The sequence below is a fragment of the Larus michahellis genome, chromosome Z, assembly GCF_964199755.1.
Source record: "Larus michahellis chromosome Z, bLarMic1.1, whole genome shotgun sequence".
In the NCBI taxonomy this organism is placed as follows: Eukaryota; Metazoa; Chordata; class Aves; order Charadriiformes; family Laridae; genus Larus; species Larus michahellis.
Genome location: NC_133930.1, coordinates 37140337 through 37158316, shown reverse-complemented (window position 1 = coordinate 37158316; position 17980 = coordinate 37140337). Strand labels below are relative to the sequence as shown.

General features: G+C 42.3%; 1 protein-coding gene across 1 annotated transcript; it reads right to left on the bottom strand.

The window, feature by feature from the left end:
• Positions 1-294: 294 nt before the first annotated feature.
• Positions 295-17970, bottom strand: ACER2 (alkaline ceramidase 2). Its single transcript, XM_074569608.1, has 6 exons — positions 17723-17970; positions 12514-12628; positions 11486-11627; positions 11086-11223; positions 4202-4339; positions 295-3555 (listed from the first exon to the last, which is right to left on the bottom strand). Exons 1-6 carry the CDS (start codon positions 17828-17830, stop codon positions 3369-3371), a joined length of 828 nt encoding a protein of 275 aa, XP_074425709.1. The 5' UTR covers positions 17831-17970; the 3' UTR covers positions 295-3368.
• Between the last annotated feature and the right edge of the window lie 10 nt (positions 17971-17980).

Here is a 17980-nt window from a genome sequence, read left to right as displayed (position 1 = left end):
CAGGCCACTCATTTCTAGCCATTTCCTGATACTTGTCCCTGTTGATTCATGGGCTTGCAGTTTTCCAGGTATTTGCTCTACTTGCAAAAGATCAGTTTGCTGAGCAAAGTAACACCTATCTCATTAATTAATTAATGGTTTTCTATCTAATGCAGTCTGCCTCCCCCTCTAAGAGTCATAACTGCTGTTACCTGTGTGAGGAAGAAGTCATCCTTACTATACTTCAAGGCATTATACCGTCAGCTGCATTTTTCTCCACGAACACAATGTATGAAAAGGCAAACAATATTTATTCCAAATGCAATTTAATGTTGCAAAATATTAAATGCTTTCCACAAACATTCAGTATACAGACTTTAATGGAGATGGAAAAAAAAAACCCCAGCACCACTCCTTACATAATATTTATTGAGTTTTTACTGACTGTGAATTGGACAAGCATTTGCGATCACTGAGAGCTAAACATCCTTTCTTAAATAACCTAAAGTTTAACATTCAAGGAATGAATGGATATCATACGCCAATATACGGGATCTACATTATGCACAACACAGTATTGCATCCCACTAATTAACCTAAAATACCGCTTGAACCTAAGGAACCCACTCACTTCCTGCCAGCAAGGGAAGAAAGCATTCTGGGGCTTTAAAACCTGAGGGTGCATATACATCAATTTAAAATCCAACATTTTACAGCTACTTGTGCGCATGTCTATTCATCTGTATGATCAGGGAGGGCAGTGCACAAACCCCTCTGTATGCCAATCACATACTTCTTTGGGTACTAATGTTATTGTGAAATGGAGCCTTAGTCCAAACTGCAATCTGTAAAGCTGTGAATCTGGTAAGAACTGCATGTTTTTTTCTTTTTTGAAATAACTGTAGCTTTTGTCAGAACGTATAACTTAATATTAATTTAATGTAAAGTGCAGTAGCTACATCTAAAAGTAGTGAGCTGCTGTTACAGTAGAATATTCACAACCAATTCTACAGTGGAGCTTTGAATAACAGATAGTGATCTTTGTTCACAGAACATCCTATAAAGAGTATAAAGGCTAGAGGTTAGTTAATAAAAATACAGGAGATGATTCTTGGCCTGGACCTGCATTCATTCACCTCTGCAATAGTTGAATGCACTAGTGCCGTTTTTTTAAGCTATAAATTACTTCTTTGTGAGCAGTCAGACTCTGCAGAGCAGAAGACAGCAGTTGACAGCAGGTTGATTAGAGCCCTTTGAGTCAGAGTTGCTTTCAAACAAAATACTCAGTAGAAAGGCTCCAGTGAATTTGAATAGTACATTATGTCTGCAGTTACTAATTTCCCAAGCAATACTGAAAATAAATTATTTACTATAACATAATAATTTAGCAAACCGTATAGAAAAGTCTTACTCAAAGTAGGACCATGTCAGGCATCAGCAAATTTAGCTGGGTTCCAGCCAGCAAACCTGTCTGTGTAAGGATCTTTTCTGTATAAGGACTTTTAATACCTGAGAAGTGTTTGAAACTGAGCATTTCACAATCAGGAAGAGAGGAAGGAAACAGAAACAACAGCTGTGTTTCAAAGAGTAACAAACATTACTGTATGAATAAACAAGTTTCATACAAAAATTATATGACTGCGTGTCCAAAAACCACATTTCTCCCAGCAGATCTACTTGCAAGTAGTACAAATCTGCATTGTTCCACTGCACAGATTTTGCTGCTTTTATGATGTCAGTCAATCTGACAGTAGACTACTTACCCGCTTTGAAGTTCTCAATAATACAGTCCTATCTCCCACTAACAACTTTGCTTTTAAGTGTAACAGCATACACCTTAGCTCTTGTTTTCTAAGCATAAATTTGAATACAAAAGTTATCTGAAAGGTTTTACAATGCTTGGAAGTTAATTCACCCCAAAGTTCTTGTTAAAAGCCACTTTCCTAAAGATGATACTGTACAGGTACAACATGAGACTTCTTAGCAAAGCACAGAGGAAATGGTATGTCCTGGTCTACTATTCAAAGGAATTATCAGTTATCAATAATGTCTACATCCAAAGCCTTAATCCACTTACAGTTCTGACATAAGGTGGAATGTAAGCAGACCCTATTTTCTGCAAGTCTGGAGTTATTAGCAGCTACAATTGCTAATATTTGAAAAACATGCCTGCACTTTGCATCATTTTTCAAACAGACCTAGCAGAAATTGCTTGCAAGAACCATAGCCATTCCTCAACCTCAAACTCAAAGTACAACCTTAAAACTAAATGGATCTAGACATCCCTTATCTTTACAGAATGGGCTGAAAACAAACAGAAAATTTGAATCTACTATTCTCTCGTAAGAATACAAGATTCAATGTCACATTTCATTGCTCACTGAAATCTAAGTCTTCAGCTTGGTTTTTAAGTGGTTATCTACTTTTTTCCCAAGAATAACTAGCAGATCACCAGCCTATTGTTCACGTCACTTTGCAATGCATTGGTGAGAAGTTAACTCAAATTAGACGTACAGCTAGGCACCTATGAGTTTTGATAGTTTAATCACAATGTCAATCCATGCTAACCTGAGCTCTTACTGAAGTTAATGTTCACACTTCTGTGTGAGCTTCAATGCCAAGTTCAAGACAAAACGTGTCTGCAGAGGTAGAGAGGCAGCATAGAAACATCCACAGGTCAGTGGAAATACAGAAAAATTGAAAAAAACCTTGAACTCCTAATTAGTTTTAGGGACTGAATCTTCTGTCAGCTATTCTTGCATTTACACTGCCTAACTGCGCTGATTCAGTTACCCAGCTGCAAATACTTTGCACTGGTCTCATGCTGTACTTGGGGAAGCAACCATATATTCCATGATTCAATGTGATGCACAGCCGGACTCCCCGTATTACATGCCAGGCTGGGAGAAGCACGTGCTTCCAGCACACTCTTGTGGCCAGGTGCAGCCACATCAAAATCAGAGCTGAGAGGGACACAGGATGGCATGTAGGCATCTTGGACTGGCTTCTTTCATAAAGAAGGCCTTAAGCCAATTTACAAAAGAAGCAAATCAAGCACCAGAGGTGACTGGCTGCAGAAACATCATTCCTTGATCCTGGTATTTGGAAAGAGCTTTTATCAAGAGAAATGCTACATTGAAAACACAGTGGAAAACACAGCCAACCACAGACGCTAGTGGTTACTTTAGAGTTCAAGAGCCTCCACCTTCCTGCCTCCTCTCTCCTCTCCATAGCGGGGAAAGAACACACTTGCCTCCTCTTTCTACGACACCTGAAGTGCTGCATATCTTAGGAAGAAGATAAAATACAACCCTATTCATTTATCATTATTTAAATACTGTCTGTGCTGGAATGTAAGTTTAAACTCCATCCCCGTTCCATGGCCAACTTCATGTGATCTTCACAGGTGACTTCTTGTGTGCACAGAGGAGGGTGACGTAGGGAACGCCGATGAATGCCCATCTTTCACTGGGCCAGAACTTTATAACAGGGCCCTGCTCAGGGATCTCAGAGGCAGCATCGAAGTAAGCAAAGCAGACGCAGCCCAGGTATGCCGCAAGGCAAATCAAAATGTGCCTGAGAATAAACACACACACACCCCAAAACAGAAGAGAAAAAAATCAGTAACATGACTTCAGTAAAGCAATCAAATATATCACCATACTTTAAAATCATTCTGTCCTTCACTTTCTTCCCCGAGTCCCCCATAGGGTTGCTGTCTGCCCTTTGCATGCAGGCAAAGAATACAGTGAATAAGCAAGACTACAAAACAAGCTTTTTGGCCTCTCTGCACCTGACAGATTTGTGTAGAAATGCTGAGATACAGCACCTTGAATAAGAGAGCACAATTTGCTGGGCAGTAAAAGAGAACAGGCATCACAGACCTTCACTGCTCCTCCACTTCACCCTCACTTGTTAACAGCAGACATTTAAGCTTTCACAGTCACTGCTTCGGTTCAGCCGTGCTGTGGGATTTTTAGTAATCAGCAGGGCAAGGAATTCAGTTACAATTACTGAACTTAGCATTTGAAGAATGTGATTAGGCCAAAGAGACTCCTAAATCTGCCACCTTGGATAGCATGAGACTTGCTCTGGGCTTATAATCTTACCAGTAATTCTAAGTAGCACTAACCAGAAACACCAACCAGGCAGCGCAGAAGTGTAACGTGGTGAGGACCTATCACATTTGAATCAAACTGTGGTGTTCGTACATAAGACTTACCAAACACAGTGCAAATAGGGGAAGTTAAATGAGGACCAGATCTCACAAAATGCTTTGTCACTGATCCAGCAGAAAAGTGCTAGCATCCACCAAAGACCTGAAAAGAGACCCAGTTTGTACACACGCAGGTTTTCACACCTGAGGAGAAAAACACAAAGAAGTTGTTACAAAACAAAACAAAATTTGCTTTGTAACTGCAGCTTGATGCTTTTTGGCTGTACATATTTTAGGGTAGGATTCATAATGCCAGGCACACACCTTTAAAATGGCTCCACCATAAATGTCCTTAACAGAGGAGCTTTACCTACAGTAGTATGGCCCTGATGCAAGGCAGTGGTGAGGTGACAAAACCAACCTTTTAATCAGTGGCTGCATTTTGGGTATTGCCTTAAATACCAATGTGCAAATGGTGGGCAAACATCAAAGCATCCCATTATCTAGGGAGGGGTATCTAGGACAACTAGTGATTAGTTACACACGCTGTCTTTTAACAACCAGCCACACAGGAAGTGCTCAAATTTTTTCATATTTGTCACTATATAAACATTAGTAAAAAAAGGAACTGGATTAGGTTGGGTTTTTTTAATTGGTTAGTTGATTTTTCCCCCCTACAATTTAGTATTGTACAGTGTAACAGTTCCAGAGAACTTCTAAGGTAGGACCCTCTACCCAGAAGGCCCAAAGAAGTGTGCTTTAGTAGCTTTAGTAGATGGCACTGACAACCACATCTCAGACATAATTCCTCACGTTGACTAACAAGCAGTTCTCTCCCTCCACAAGAAACCTGACTTGTTCGTACAGAGGGAAAAAAAGCACAACACATTTGCTGTGGTCACGTGCAGTGTGGTCTGCAGTTGACCATCACTGAATACAACAGCAGATGTCAGGATACTTGCATAGCGTTACCTGTGTTGTAGGTCTACCACAAGGCTCACGATTTTATTTCCCTATATGAAGCTCTGCTCTTGTCTACCTACACCTGCTAATTTGGGGTTAGGCCTCTTGGTGCCAGTAGATGCAGCTTTGCTGTTACTGATATCTATTAAGCAAAGCTAGACTGGGACATGACCAGCCCTATGTGGCCAAGGGAAGGCATGGCTTAGGTACTCTGCCTTCTGCAAGGACAAAGCTATGATTTGTGACTTTCCCCCTGCCTTTTCTTGTTCTTGTTGTTGTTAAACTCTTGGTGAATTTCCCAGGGATCCAAGAACTGTTCGGTCCTCTTGGACAATTTTTGCTTCAATAAACTGCTCTTCTCAGGTCACTGATATGACCTCCCAAAGCACTCCCAAACCTACTAATCAGATGTCAGATGACAGAATAACATGTTTAAAGTGACTTGTTTGAGCTGCATCTCAAGAGTAAACCAATAAGCCAAATTGCTAGCCAGTATAACAAGGAATAGTCACAACCTTCATCAGGGTTACAGGCCCCTGTCTTCTCCTTCTACATCCTAGAAGGAAAAAAAGTCAATGCCAAATGCCCCACAATCCCTTCCTCTGTTCCAAGGTCTTCAAGAGGGGCTCCTCTAATCCACACTCATCTTCTATGTCTTAAACCTTTGCCAAAAAGTTATTGGGAATCTCTCTATGCCTCTTCCTCTCCAGCAGATCACCAACCAACCTTTCTCTCTGCTCCAATCCAGTCACCCCAGTAGACTTGATACCGAATCATCGGTCTTCTTCCAAGCAAATCTTGGGCTCATTCAGTGCATCTGGAAGGTGAGCAATGCCTGGCAAACAGGTCCTTTAAAGGGATGCTTCACCTTGTGACACTCAGAAGCAATTAAAATGTGTGTCCCTGGAGGAAAGAGCTAGAACAGGCAAACATGTCTTTACTGTGTGCACCACAGTAGTATTTATGGTCCCTGATCTTCTTTATACATGACTGTCCTTGACTACTGACTAACACAGTGAAATACAGACCAAAAAGCTCTCTGGTCCTTCTGTCTTTCACACAAAATACTTGTTAGCCTGAAACCTGTTGTTCTCATTTGATACATTTAGAGAGTTCTATTTTTCAATGTTTACCGTTAACTGTCTCCGTCACCACACACAGCCTACAAGCCATGGGCTACCCTGCATTCACTGTCCCCAAGCTAAAATTTGTCACTACACCTCCCCTACCTGTGAGATGATCTCCAACTACTCAGCTGGAGGAGGACAGGGACCGAGAATAACTCCTGCCTCTCTGTGGTGGAAAAGCAGGAACTGCCACTGGTACTGGACCTTTGCTAAGGAAGCCTCACTAAGCATTCAGAAAAATTAAAAACATACAGAGTACTCTGTCCAGGAACACTTTTCTGAATGTATCGGAGGAGCAGCAATATAACTGTCTCTGGTGTACTGCAAGCGGAAGAATCAGTACAGTTTTCCATGTCGGATACTTTTTTCACTCTTGAAATGCTATTTCAGTGGACATTTTAACGGGCATTTGGGATTAAGAAACTCCTAAAGCTGAGCAGAAGGCACCTTTTCAGCTACTGGATTAATGACAGAAAAGGAACCAACTGCCTAATCTTGTTGACAGGGGATTTTTTCCAGTGTCCTTTGGACAAGTTGGTTTTAGGATCTGGCATTTCTTTTTTAAGCCATCTATAAACAATGCCACATTCAAAATCACACCTATCTTTCTTATGTAAAAAAGTGCTTCAACTACTGGCTAAACTGTCATCTCCTCCACAAGAAAGGTATCACAATAGTCATTTTCATAAAAAAAACACCTACAGGACTGCCACAAAAATTAATACTCCACATAGCATATAAACCAAAATGGCTCTTTTCTTAGGCCTGAATCCTCAAATCCACCAAGACACAGTCAGAGGAGACTGGGCTTGCCCAAGTTGGCTTCAAGATCGTCTGTGCTGCTTACTGTAAAAAACGCTTGTTTCTCTCAGTGTCTTTATGTTTAAAAAGGCTACAAGGAACATAAAGAAAAGAAAGGGTAAGGAGATTTTTGAGTTGTCTATCAAGTTCCAGAGCACAGCTACACAAATTCCTCCTTACACTCTTTTATGAGACAACCCAGTAAGAAATACATCCAAGATTTGGCACAGTTTGATCAGTGAAACTGTACTGCTAAATCCTCTTCATTTTGGAGGATTCATGCTCCTACCAAATGGCTAGACAGCACGGACCTCTTCATAAAAGAAGAGGGAAAATCATTATTGGGGAAAAAACCACTGCTGTATTAAGCATATCAGGCTTGATTCTCTCCCGTTAATGTTAAGGCACATTTACAGTCTTCAGTCAGACACGTAACTGTTTGCTAAACCATGTACCTAAGATACACACATGTATCAATTTTGCACATTTGACAGATAAAACTAGACTGCTACAATGGGTACTAGTGCATTCTGACGGGGAAATGGTGTGTGTATTGACAACATGGAGGCTTTCCTGGACTTGTCTGAAGGACAAACACGTGCAACTGCATCCCATTTAAGATAAGAGGCTTGGCCTCAAACATCCAGCTCCTTTAGTCAGTGATCATGCCTGTCTATATCTGACTGGTTTGAACACCAAGAGGAGAGGACAATTAACCCACATGGTTCAAAGAATTCAAGACTGCAAAGGAAAACTGAAAGCTTACTTGAAGAAACTTTCCCAACACAAGATCAGCCATAGAAATGGTACAGACTGTAATGACAGGTTTGATCAGTACCACCATCAGGTAGGTATTGCAATTTATTTTTATAAACTTATGACTAGATGCTGCAGGGTATAGTGCAAAAGACTACTCTAAGGCAGAAAGAGTCAAGCACAATGAGCAGAGCACAGCCTGCTGATCTGTGCAATACTCCCGGATTTTCTGTGATGACCCATCACGGAGTCTTCAGTTCCTGCAGTGACTGTCCTTCAGATGGGCTAAGAACACGCTTGCTGAGGAGACAGAGGACTGCAAAGCTTCCTACCTGCCACTGCTTTTACCACAATGAGGAAATGTAATGCAAATACCATGGGGACACTGGCAAGGGACATGAGCCTAACCCATTTCTTTTATTTCTCAATAGACATGGACACTGATCATTTAAACGACCATTGAAACAGAAACTGTCAGCTGAGGGTCTAAAAGAGCTGTTCGCGCTGCTGCGCACAGATCTGTGACATGCTCCGACTCTATTCTGAAGGAAACTGGACCCCACAAAGCTCACATTCCCATCTGCGCCTTTCACCTACACAATGCACAGTGTTCTTGGTTTAACACAAACAGCAATTATTTAAATACCAGAGGTTCTGCAAACAGTGGTGTTCCCCAGCTGTCTGCTATCTGAGGGCCTGGGCTGGTGCACACTTCCAGCAGCTTTATCTTCCAAGGTCACGGTACGCCCAACAAAACATACTAGCTTTTGTTCAAACCAGTGCAAGTTGCTGGTTATCAATTAACTGCTTGATTCACTTTGACACAAGTATCTCCCTTTACACCCTAAAGAATATTTCAAACTTTTAACAAGCTTAACCTTTCAAGCAAGCGAATAAGGGACCTGTGAGCAACCTGCAACAATGAAGCAGAGCTCCCCCCCAGTGAGATTTCTAGTAGGAGAATCATATATGAATGGATAGACATGAAGCTAGGGGAAACCTCCACTGCTCAGGGCTCCGATGTCCACTGAGCAACAATATTCTAGCATCTATCTGCATATGGAGATAGTTTCATGCCTCATGATGACTCACTAAATCATACTAATTTGATGACATTATAATCTCAATGGTTACTTGGCTTGGACTAGCAAACCAAAGGATCCACATCATTTTTCTTCCCAATATGATCCTCTAGGAGAGCTTTTTTTTTTTTTTTTATGAAACATATGAAGGGATATGTTTGGACAAAAATGAAAATAACGTTTTACAATTTATTTGTCTTTCAATACTTCCACAATACTTCCTAGCATACATTCTACCCTACCAGCTCCGCATTTAAGAACATAATGCTCTTTTGTCACAATATTATCTTCTCATCAAGGACAAATGATAGGCAGAAAATTCTCATTTGAAAACACAGGGGTTCTGATTCACCACAATTCTGCACAAGACTGCTACCAGGCTAGAACAGGAATGACAACAGGGAGTTTTTGTCTAATGCATCACAAACTTCAGCACAGAACATAAGAAACTACTCTGAAAGGTTTGTCTCCGTCCTTCCCCAAAAACCTGTTCCACAGATAAATTTCCGCAGCAGACTGCCAGGACTCAGACGTGTAGCCCCCTACTGACTGTGGCAGTAGAAACTGGGAGAATTGCAGGCTTTTCAAATAAAGCTTAGATTATTTTTTCTCCTGCAAAAAGGGATGAGATGACTCCTCTCATCTGGGTTTACAAGAATATATCTCATTTAAATCTCCTAGAGATCAGCATAGCTTAAAATAAAACCTTTAATTATTTGCCTTTTGCAGTTCGGAATTCATCAAAAACTATCATAGGTACTACATCATCCCAATGTAAAATTAAGAGGGCCATATGTCACTTTAGGTCCCTTTTTAATTACCAATTCAAGAAAAGGTTTATCTGCATCCTTAATTCTCTCTCAAAAAACAGACAGGGAAACTCTATACATTTAATAAGATACGACCTTTCAGAAGGAGTTTTAAAAAGCAAGTGTCCGTATACATACCAATTCCTAGATTTGACGCAATAGTATTCAAACTTAGGAGACACTAACTATTCATCCTTTTAAGTTTCTCAGGCGCTCATCCCTGGAAAACTGATATGTGGAGAGTTCACTTAAATTATTCAGTGCCACAACCAGATCTCCATTTGCCCTGTCAGTACTTCTTCAGTGCTTTCATCAAAATGAGATACCTCCACCAACATTATTCAACTACTGACCTTCTTTGTCTACAATTAACTTAACGCGCTGTCTCCCGAGTTTCTTTGACCACAGAAATAAATGCTGCTCAGCCGGATGTCTAATAAGAAAAGACTCATGAACACCTTTACAAAACACTGTTAGCAGAGGCTTCCACTGTATGGAGAAGCAGCAGCAGAACAGGGTAAGGCAGCAAACAGGAGAACCTCTGTGCTAACAGAAGCAGTCAGAATGCAGACTTACTACTGGTCTACTCTTGCTTCTTTTGAGGGACGTTTACATATGCAATATGCAAGAGCCAACATAATTTGTAAAATCCTTCTCAGACACTGGAGAGAAGGAGGAAAGGACAAGTTCTTATGCTGGTACTTGTCTGGTCCTTTCTGCAGCAGGCAGAGAGATGCAGGAAAAAAAAAAAAAAAAAAAAAAGGCTCTGGACAGCTGCCTGTAAGCTGGTAATCACGGTAAGACTCTTTAAAATGTTATGATCGGTCTCAGGTTCTTCCCTATTTGCATTCTGCTTTTATAGTTTCTAAGGCCCTGATTGACAGCTATGGTCTACAACCTAGTGATTAATTTTATCTTTGCCAGTCTGACTCCATCATATTGTCTATCTCAGAAGACAAAGTGGTGTAAGACTTGCAGTACAACTTTTAGAGCTGGAACATCTTCCATGCATGCTTGGGCCTTGCTCCACATTCCCTCTAGTACCCAAACTGTGACCATGCGATCACCTCACCCTTATGCAGACGATACAGCAGAAATGCTATCACTAGAGTGAAACCCTTGCCCTGATTCCACAATAAACAAACTAATTTGAGTTAGATCAGGTTGCAGCAGGAGTAATGTTGCAAGAAGACAGACAATATCTAACGTAGTATAATGGCATAGGGAAAAAAAATAATCCTTGCCAAAAATGTCTGAGACAGCAGAGCAAGTTTATACCAGATCTGTGCTTGCATGTGGAAGAAGCATTTCTGATCTCCTATCACAAGTACTGAAGCTAGATCTACTGTATCACCACATGATGGTCTAAGGATCTCGGAAGGCAATGCTGCATTCAGGAGAAATGTACTCACCTCTTCAACTCAGCAATGAGCAAAGCTGTGCAGGGAACACCCAGAGTCATTAGCGAGATATTGTTGATGGCAGGCTTAATGAAGGCGAGGCAGGTAGTAACTCCAGACAGGACACCCACAGCAGCTTTAAATCGGCTCCTGAATAAGGGTTTGGGGGGAGAAAAACTGCTTTTAATTCAAAACTTGTAATTACTAAACCCAGAAATCTTAAAAATATTTCAATAACATAAAAAAATTACGGTTTCTCTAGGTGTGTTCAGTAGGTACAATGACAATGTGCATAAAATGGATGTGGCAGTGGCAAGGTTGGATGATAACTCAGTGCTATTACGTGCAGGTTCAGGTGTTAGCACAAGAAGTTTCAAGAAACACGAAACTGTACATATGATTGTATGATTACCTGTCATTCCGAAAAACTCTGGGCAGGTATCTCCTAGGGAACCACATGGCAAGAGCACACATCAGGACCCAGAGAATAGCCAGCTCATCCAGCATCTGGCCCAGGAAACTGAGGGTGGCATGAAAGTAAACAGATCCAATTCCTGGAAGAATCAACCAAAAGGCAATATGAATAGTTGCAGTATTGTACAGACCAAAACGTACCGCTCATGTTCAGATCTTCATAGCAAATGGTGGATACCATTTGTTCTAGAAAAGGTTAAAAAAAAATAGGAAAACCGGAAAACAAATGCCATTTTTCCCAAGGCAGCAATGCAAAGCAGCACCTCATTAATTACAAAGTACACACATTACAAAAGCACCAGCTAAAGATGCCAGTTCCTACTAGAATGTATGTGAAGAAACATTAAGTGGTAAAGTTAAATGTAAAACCAATTAAGAAATAAATGCCAAATGCTGCTTCTCAATTTTCTCAATAGTGCAAGAATAGGTAAGACAAAGATGAAAAGCAGCATCTGATGACTACTCCATTACATAGGTTTACAGGTGGAAAGCGTCACTCTGCCCTACAGGGCTCTAATTGTCCCTTTAAGTTTACAGTGCCTCCAGGAATGAAAAAGCTTAAGAATCTCACATCTACAAAACACATAAGCCTTTGGGCCTTCTCACTACAATGCAAAACGTGTTAGCCTCTTCAGTTGTGCTCGGCACTTTCAGTCTCATTTAAGCAACAACAGAGGAAGAAGGGTCAGTACTGCTGTAGAGTAAGCCCAGACAAACAAAAGAAGTTATGCAAAGGAAGGATAGGAAGGGAACGGAACTAAGGCCACAGTTCCCACCAACCTCAAATTGCAAAAGGAATTTTCCTTTCAGAAACTACGTCTGCTTCAACTTCAAGCAAGTACAAGCAAACTACTCCTTAGATGTCAGGATTGCTTTGTTTTGCAAAACAATCAAGCGCAAGCAGGAAAAACTGATTTCCTCTCTCAGTTTGTGCATGAGCAGGCAAACAGAGACTATCCAACTTACCAACCACAACTAGCAGAGTCCATATTAAATATATTCCACTGTTGAAGCAGGTCGCGTATTGACGGAACAAGCACATACATATGGGTGGTAAAACAAAAAACAAGACGTTGCTTATCTAGGGGGAAAAAAAAAACAGTATCACAAGGACCGAAAACAACCAAATCTTAAATATTCACAGGCTGCCTAAGACATTTATAAAAACGTGTCATCCAGTGAAGCCCCAGCTCAACAAATTACGACACTCAGTTTCTGCCAAACCTGAGCTGTTTTTGCAAAGCATCAACTTGTTTTGTTTAATACCATTAAACTAATAACAGCATAAAAACTTTAAGCAATGTAAAATGTGGCTAGTCACATCTTTAAATTATCTTTCAAGTCTCTTCCCAGAGGAATTTTACTGAGAGTCTGCAAATACTCAAGACTGTTGCAGTTCAGGAAGCCTACATGAATGAGCGGCTGAGGAACAGGACGTCCTGGCAAGTGACCTGTCCTCTCAATGGCTGTCAAGCCTAGCATGGGAAAAGCACTAGAAGTACCGGAACTAGACAGGGCTAGTCAAGCTTTGTAGAAGTCAAGTCACAGAGCAATAGCTATTGTCTGGAAGGTCTGCAATACAAAGCTAAGCTAAAAGAGTTAGAACCCTTTTTGTGCACCATAAAGAGAGCCTGAAGCTGTAAATCCTTTTGCACTTCATTTTTGCCAGCCATGGCACTACAACTGAGCAGTTATAGAAAGACTCTACTGCTGCTTCACAACAGGACAGGATGAGCTCCCCAGCCTCAGCTTCCTCATGTTCCCCCGCCTAGCCCAAGCACAACAGAAAATCATCCCCAACAAGATTCCCCTAAAACAAATGTAGAAAACAACTCTGGGACTAGAGCACTCCTTTAGGACAGATCTCCTCTTCGCAGAAACTTACAAACTTTTACTGACATTAATGAAAATCTAGTAGAGAAAGGATTCAAGAATGACATGAAGAAGGCATTTGTTCATTCAGCTACTGTTGTTCACCAGTCAACACAGTCTGAGAACAGAGCTTACGATGATTAAAATGGACACAACTCATTTAACATTTGCAAGGTTCATCAGAACATACTCTTAGGCTGGCATTCAAAATGACAATAATTACAGAAGCGGTTTCTCAGCACCATCTGCTTCATGCCTTCCCTCACACCAAAGGTACATCCTCACAGACAAGCTACGCTTCCTTCCAAAGCCCTGGCTTTTAGGTTTCATTAAAATACTTAGAAAGAGCCACCACCCACACAGTTTATAGCTTCAGATAGTATGCAAATTTCTGCCATCACCACCCTGGTAACAGCACACAGCCCAAGCAAAAACTTGCTAACGCAGAGGGCTTCTTGCAGTCAGGCCATAACACCGACCGGTCACTCTAGGGAAAGGTGCCAGAGAGCCACCTCCCGCTGGACTGCCCTTTCTGAACCAACCTAAGGGCTGAATCCCTTCACCACTTACCAGCTCCTACCATGTGTTTTGCTACATAGGAAGGCAGCCTTGTAAACCAGGTGTGAAAAACCTGTGTGGGCACCAACTGATGAGCAGTTCCATAGACCACGCACCTTTTCAGTAGGAATAAAAGGACTCTTCTGGAAATCCTACACCGCACCAAGGTGGCAAATTTTGCCTTTGTTGTTCACAAATTAAGATGATTTTAACTCCCTGATATCAGCCTGGATCCATATGAGGACCACTGCAGCTATTAAGATCACCCTTCACAAGCGAGGCACCTATCCATTTGACTCTGGTTTCAGAAAGTATGTTGCACATGCAATTTTTTACATAATACACAATTAGCCTGCATGGTTTGATAATCATGTACAATTCAAATGCAGATACAGTTAAGATTAGTGCAAAAATAAATAACAGGAGTACAGAGAATTTCCTTGGGATCTGCAAAAGGCAACGACTAAAAATTACAGTTCTGGAAAAGGTAAGCAGCCCATCAATAACAGTCCATCCTCTGCCTTCATACGACCTTTAGTTTTAATTTCCAGCTACTTAATTGTATGAAAGGAATATAGGATATGGACCACTGAGTAAACGCCAAAGACTTGCTCAGATCATGACCATCACTCCCAACTGGCCACAGTCCTGACAGAGGATGTTTCCTGCAGTCCTACCAAAGCTCAAGTACTCTTTACTGAATACTGTAGCATTCAACCACCACAGCAACACTAATTGCAACACCTCTTTTGGAGGAGGAAAAAAAATGGACTAAGTAGCTCTCGGTGAGTTCAGAGAGCTTGTATCTTCTACATCTTGATCCATGAGCATGGCACTCATATGCACTAACAGACCTTTGTAGTAAAAAAAGAGGATGTAGAGAGATACCAGCAGTCTCTCACACTCTTAACAGTATTTTATAGCTTTTTAAAACTTTTATCTCCATGTCACTAGGGAACAAAAGAAGAAGAATAAAAGCACTGACAATTCCCTCTTTAAAAGTAAATTTGTCAAGAAATATGTGTTACATGCACAACTGAACGCAACATACCGAACAGCAAAGTACTGACTTTACTAGCAACAGAAAAAAAAAATTACTGTTTTTAGGTGTTTAAAACAAAAACAACAGCTTTTTTTGTAAACACCACTGCACAGGGTAAATTCTTTTGATCGTGTGGAGGCACTTGTTTATGTTCTGGAGTAGGGTTACACTGCACCAGGACACATTACTTCATTAATTTCAGAAAAAAAAAACCAAACACCAAAAAACACCAAAACCAAAGAAAAAGCTAGTTTTACTGTAACTATTCTTTCAACGTGAGTTACAAAGCATTTCATGGCCTCTTTACTGAAAGCATGGAAGACCTGAATGCAAAATCACATCAGCCTACCTCACGTAGAGCTGAATGCAAAATCACATCAGCCTACCTCACGTAGACCTGAATGCAAAATCACATCAGTCTACCTCACGTAGACCTGAATGCAAAATCACATCAGTCTACCTCACGTTTTAAAAAATTAGTGTAATCAGTTTGTGCAAAACCTCTGAAAAGATATTCTCCTACCGATTTAATCCCTTTGAGCGCTTTGGCTTGCTTTTTAACTAAATCAAGTTGAATTTACGCATAACAGATGAAGATTGAATCCCACCAGAATAAATAAATGAATTTTTAAAAATACATTTCAGATAAGCCGTTCCAGTTTTGTGCTTACATGAATATTGCGTGAGACCTCAACTACAACTCTGACCTCAACTGTGACAGCTTAAAACGCAGATTAGCAAGGTTTTAATCTACAGTTTAAAGACCCAGATACCAGATTCAGGTCTGCTGATACTTCAAGAGGGTTTTTCGTCTTCCTGAAACTTCAAGAGTGTTTGAGTCAGAACTGAGCCATCTTAGAAGGAATAAGATTTAGACTCCACTTAAGGTGCCTGTTAGACTAGGGGTAAAATTTCCCAACTCTCCTGTGAGCATCTGGCTTTTGGGGGACACAGTTGTACAACCCCATCAACCCACTGCGAGTCACTATTTTAATTTTCAGGAGTTGCTAGCACAAGTCAAACCCTTACAATGATTTGTTACCAGTGAAGAGAGGCTAAACACAACTACCCTCAACACAGCCTCTTTTTTCCTCCCTTTTCGGTGTACAGATGACTGATTTGTACACAGCTACTGCAATACAGTGAGCTTTGGGGCAAACATTTTGCTGTGTCTCTCTGTTTACCTGTCTGGAACCTCAGTTATTCATCTGGACATACTTGCAGCTCCCAGCATTTTGCAATCTCCTGGCTGCACAGCTGATCATCTCAGCACAGTCAGAAGGACACTCATCCCCCTGCATAGCTGCCTCCAAAACACACTTGCTATCTTCAAGAAACTTGTTTATCCTGACCTTTTCCTCCCTTTGTTTTTGATTCTTGCACAGTGACATCGGACACAGACAAAGCAGACAGTTTCCCACACACACCCTCAAAGTTCTCCAATGGCACTGACCGGCCACTACCCAGATGACTTTGGCAGCAAACTACAAGAAAAAACAACAGGTTAGCAAAGTACATGTGCCACGGAATTACTTGCTCCATCTGTGCAGCACTCCCCATGATACACATTCCAGCGAGTAAAGCCAGACACCTACTTCTTTCTTCCACTAGATGTTAGCAGTCAAAGAAATACAGCTTGAAAGGGAAAGACCATTTTAAAGCACAAAAAGAGGCAAAGCAGAAGCGCCAGCTCCTCATTCGTGCACAAATCACCTGCTATAGAACCGAAAATAGGCAGGGCATTTGCAGGGTTCACTCCCAGATATGTGTTTTTCATGGAAAGGCAAACTACCAAGAAACAGTATCTCACTCTGGTGGATCTATTTGTCACTGCAATTCTTTACATCAACAGGATGTAAGGAGCATTGCTCCCCTTCCAAGATGCATGGCACTGGTCAGTCTGGCTTTGTTGCTGGGCCTATGTTTTCACAGGTTCTCTCCAACAGCTGAGAGGTATTGGGATGGCACAAGAGGACTCAGGAGTGAATCACGGTTTACTGGAAGGAAGCAATAATTTTGTTAGTCCTCTTCCCTCTCTTTCCTTTCTTCAGCTACTTTCTTTGTTTAAGAAAGACTCAGTTTAAGACCTCTTCTTCTCCCAAAAGGACATTGCTGACTTCATCCTGCAACCTCAAGGCAAATTGCTCTTGACAGCTTTCCTTTCTTGGAGCCAAACCTAGCTGGATGAAACCCAGTTTTGCCTCCAAAGACTAAGGGTTTTTTTTTCTTGATCCATCACCACCTTGCGTGCCTGACAAGTGGCTGACACCTGTGCAAGCGGGTACCGGATGCAGGCAACCCAGCACCAAAAGTTCCACAAGGCTCGATGCAGCCGAGGAGGGGGCCTGCTGCGTGCTATTTACTGAACAGCTCGTCACGAGCCCTCCCTAAGCCTCCCCATTCTACACCTACGACACCAAACCGCTCATTTTTCTTTAATTTTAGGCGTACTGGGGACTGGAGAAGGAAGAAGCGGGCAGCCACAGAAGGGCATTCTACAATCCCGTGAAAACCCTGTGTGAGACGGACCCGGCAGGCGGCAGCAGCCCCCGGGGCTCCCGCGGGACCACCCGCCGGCCGGGCCCCCCACCGCCCGCCCGCCGCTCCCCAGCCGGGGCCACCGCCGTCCACCACCCCCAGCCCGGAGAGTGCCTGCGGGGCCGCCCCACCGTCTCCTCCCCTGCAGCCGCCGCCGCCACGCACCGTGTTGTAGAACTCGGCGATGGCGGGGACGATGGTGTAGTTGTCCTCGCACCAGTCCACCTCCGAGCTGCCGGCCCGCAGCTGGTCCCACCACAGCAGCGCGCCCATGGCGACCGCACGGCCGCCAGCCTCCCGCCGCGCCTCGGGCCTGAGTGAGGGGCGGGGCGGGGCTGGAGCGGGGCGGGGCGGGGCGGGGCGGGCTGCCCGCTCCTACCGCCCCCCCGGGGCGGCCCCTCGCCCGCCCGGACCTCGCCCCGA

Bases quoted from the DNA above. Each gene is read 5' to 3' on its own strand.
- ACER2 (XM_074569608.1), bottom strand. From the start codon at position 17,830: ATGGGCGCGCTGCTGTGGTGGGACCAGCTGCGGGCCGGCAGCTCGGAG. The intron at 12,629-17,722 runs GTGCGTGGCGGC...TTTTCCCCCTAG, and splicing joins TCGCCGAGTTCTACAACACG to ATAAGCAACGTCTTGTTTTT. The intron at 4,340-11,085 runs GTGAGTACATTT...TTTTCTCCTCAG, and splicing joins CTCATTGCTGAGTTGAAGAG to GTGTGAAAACCTGCGTGTGT.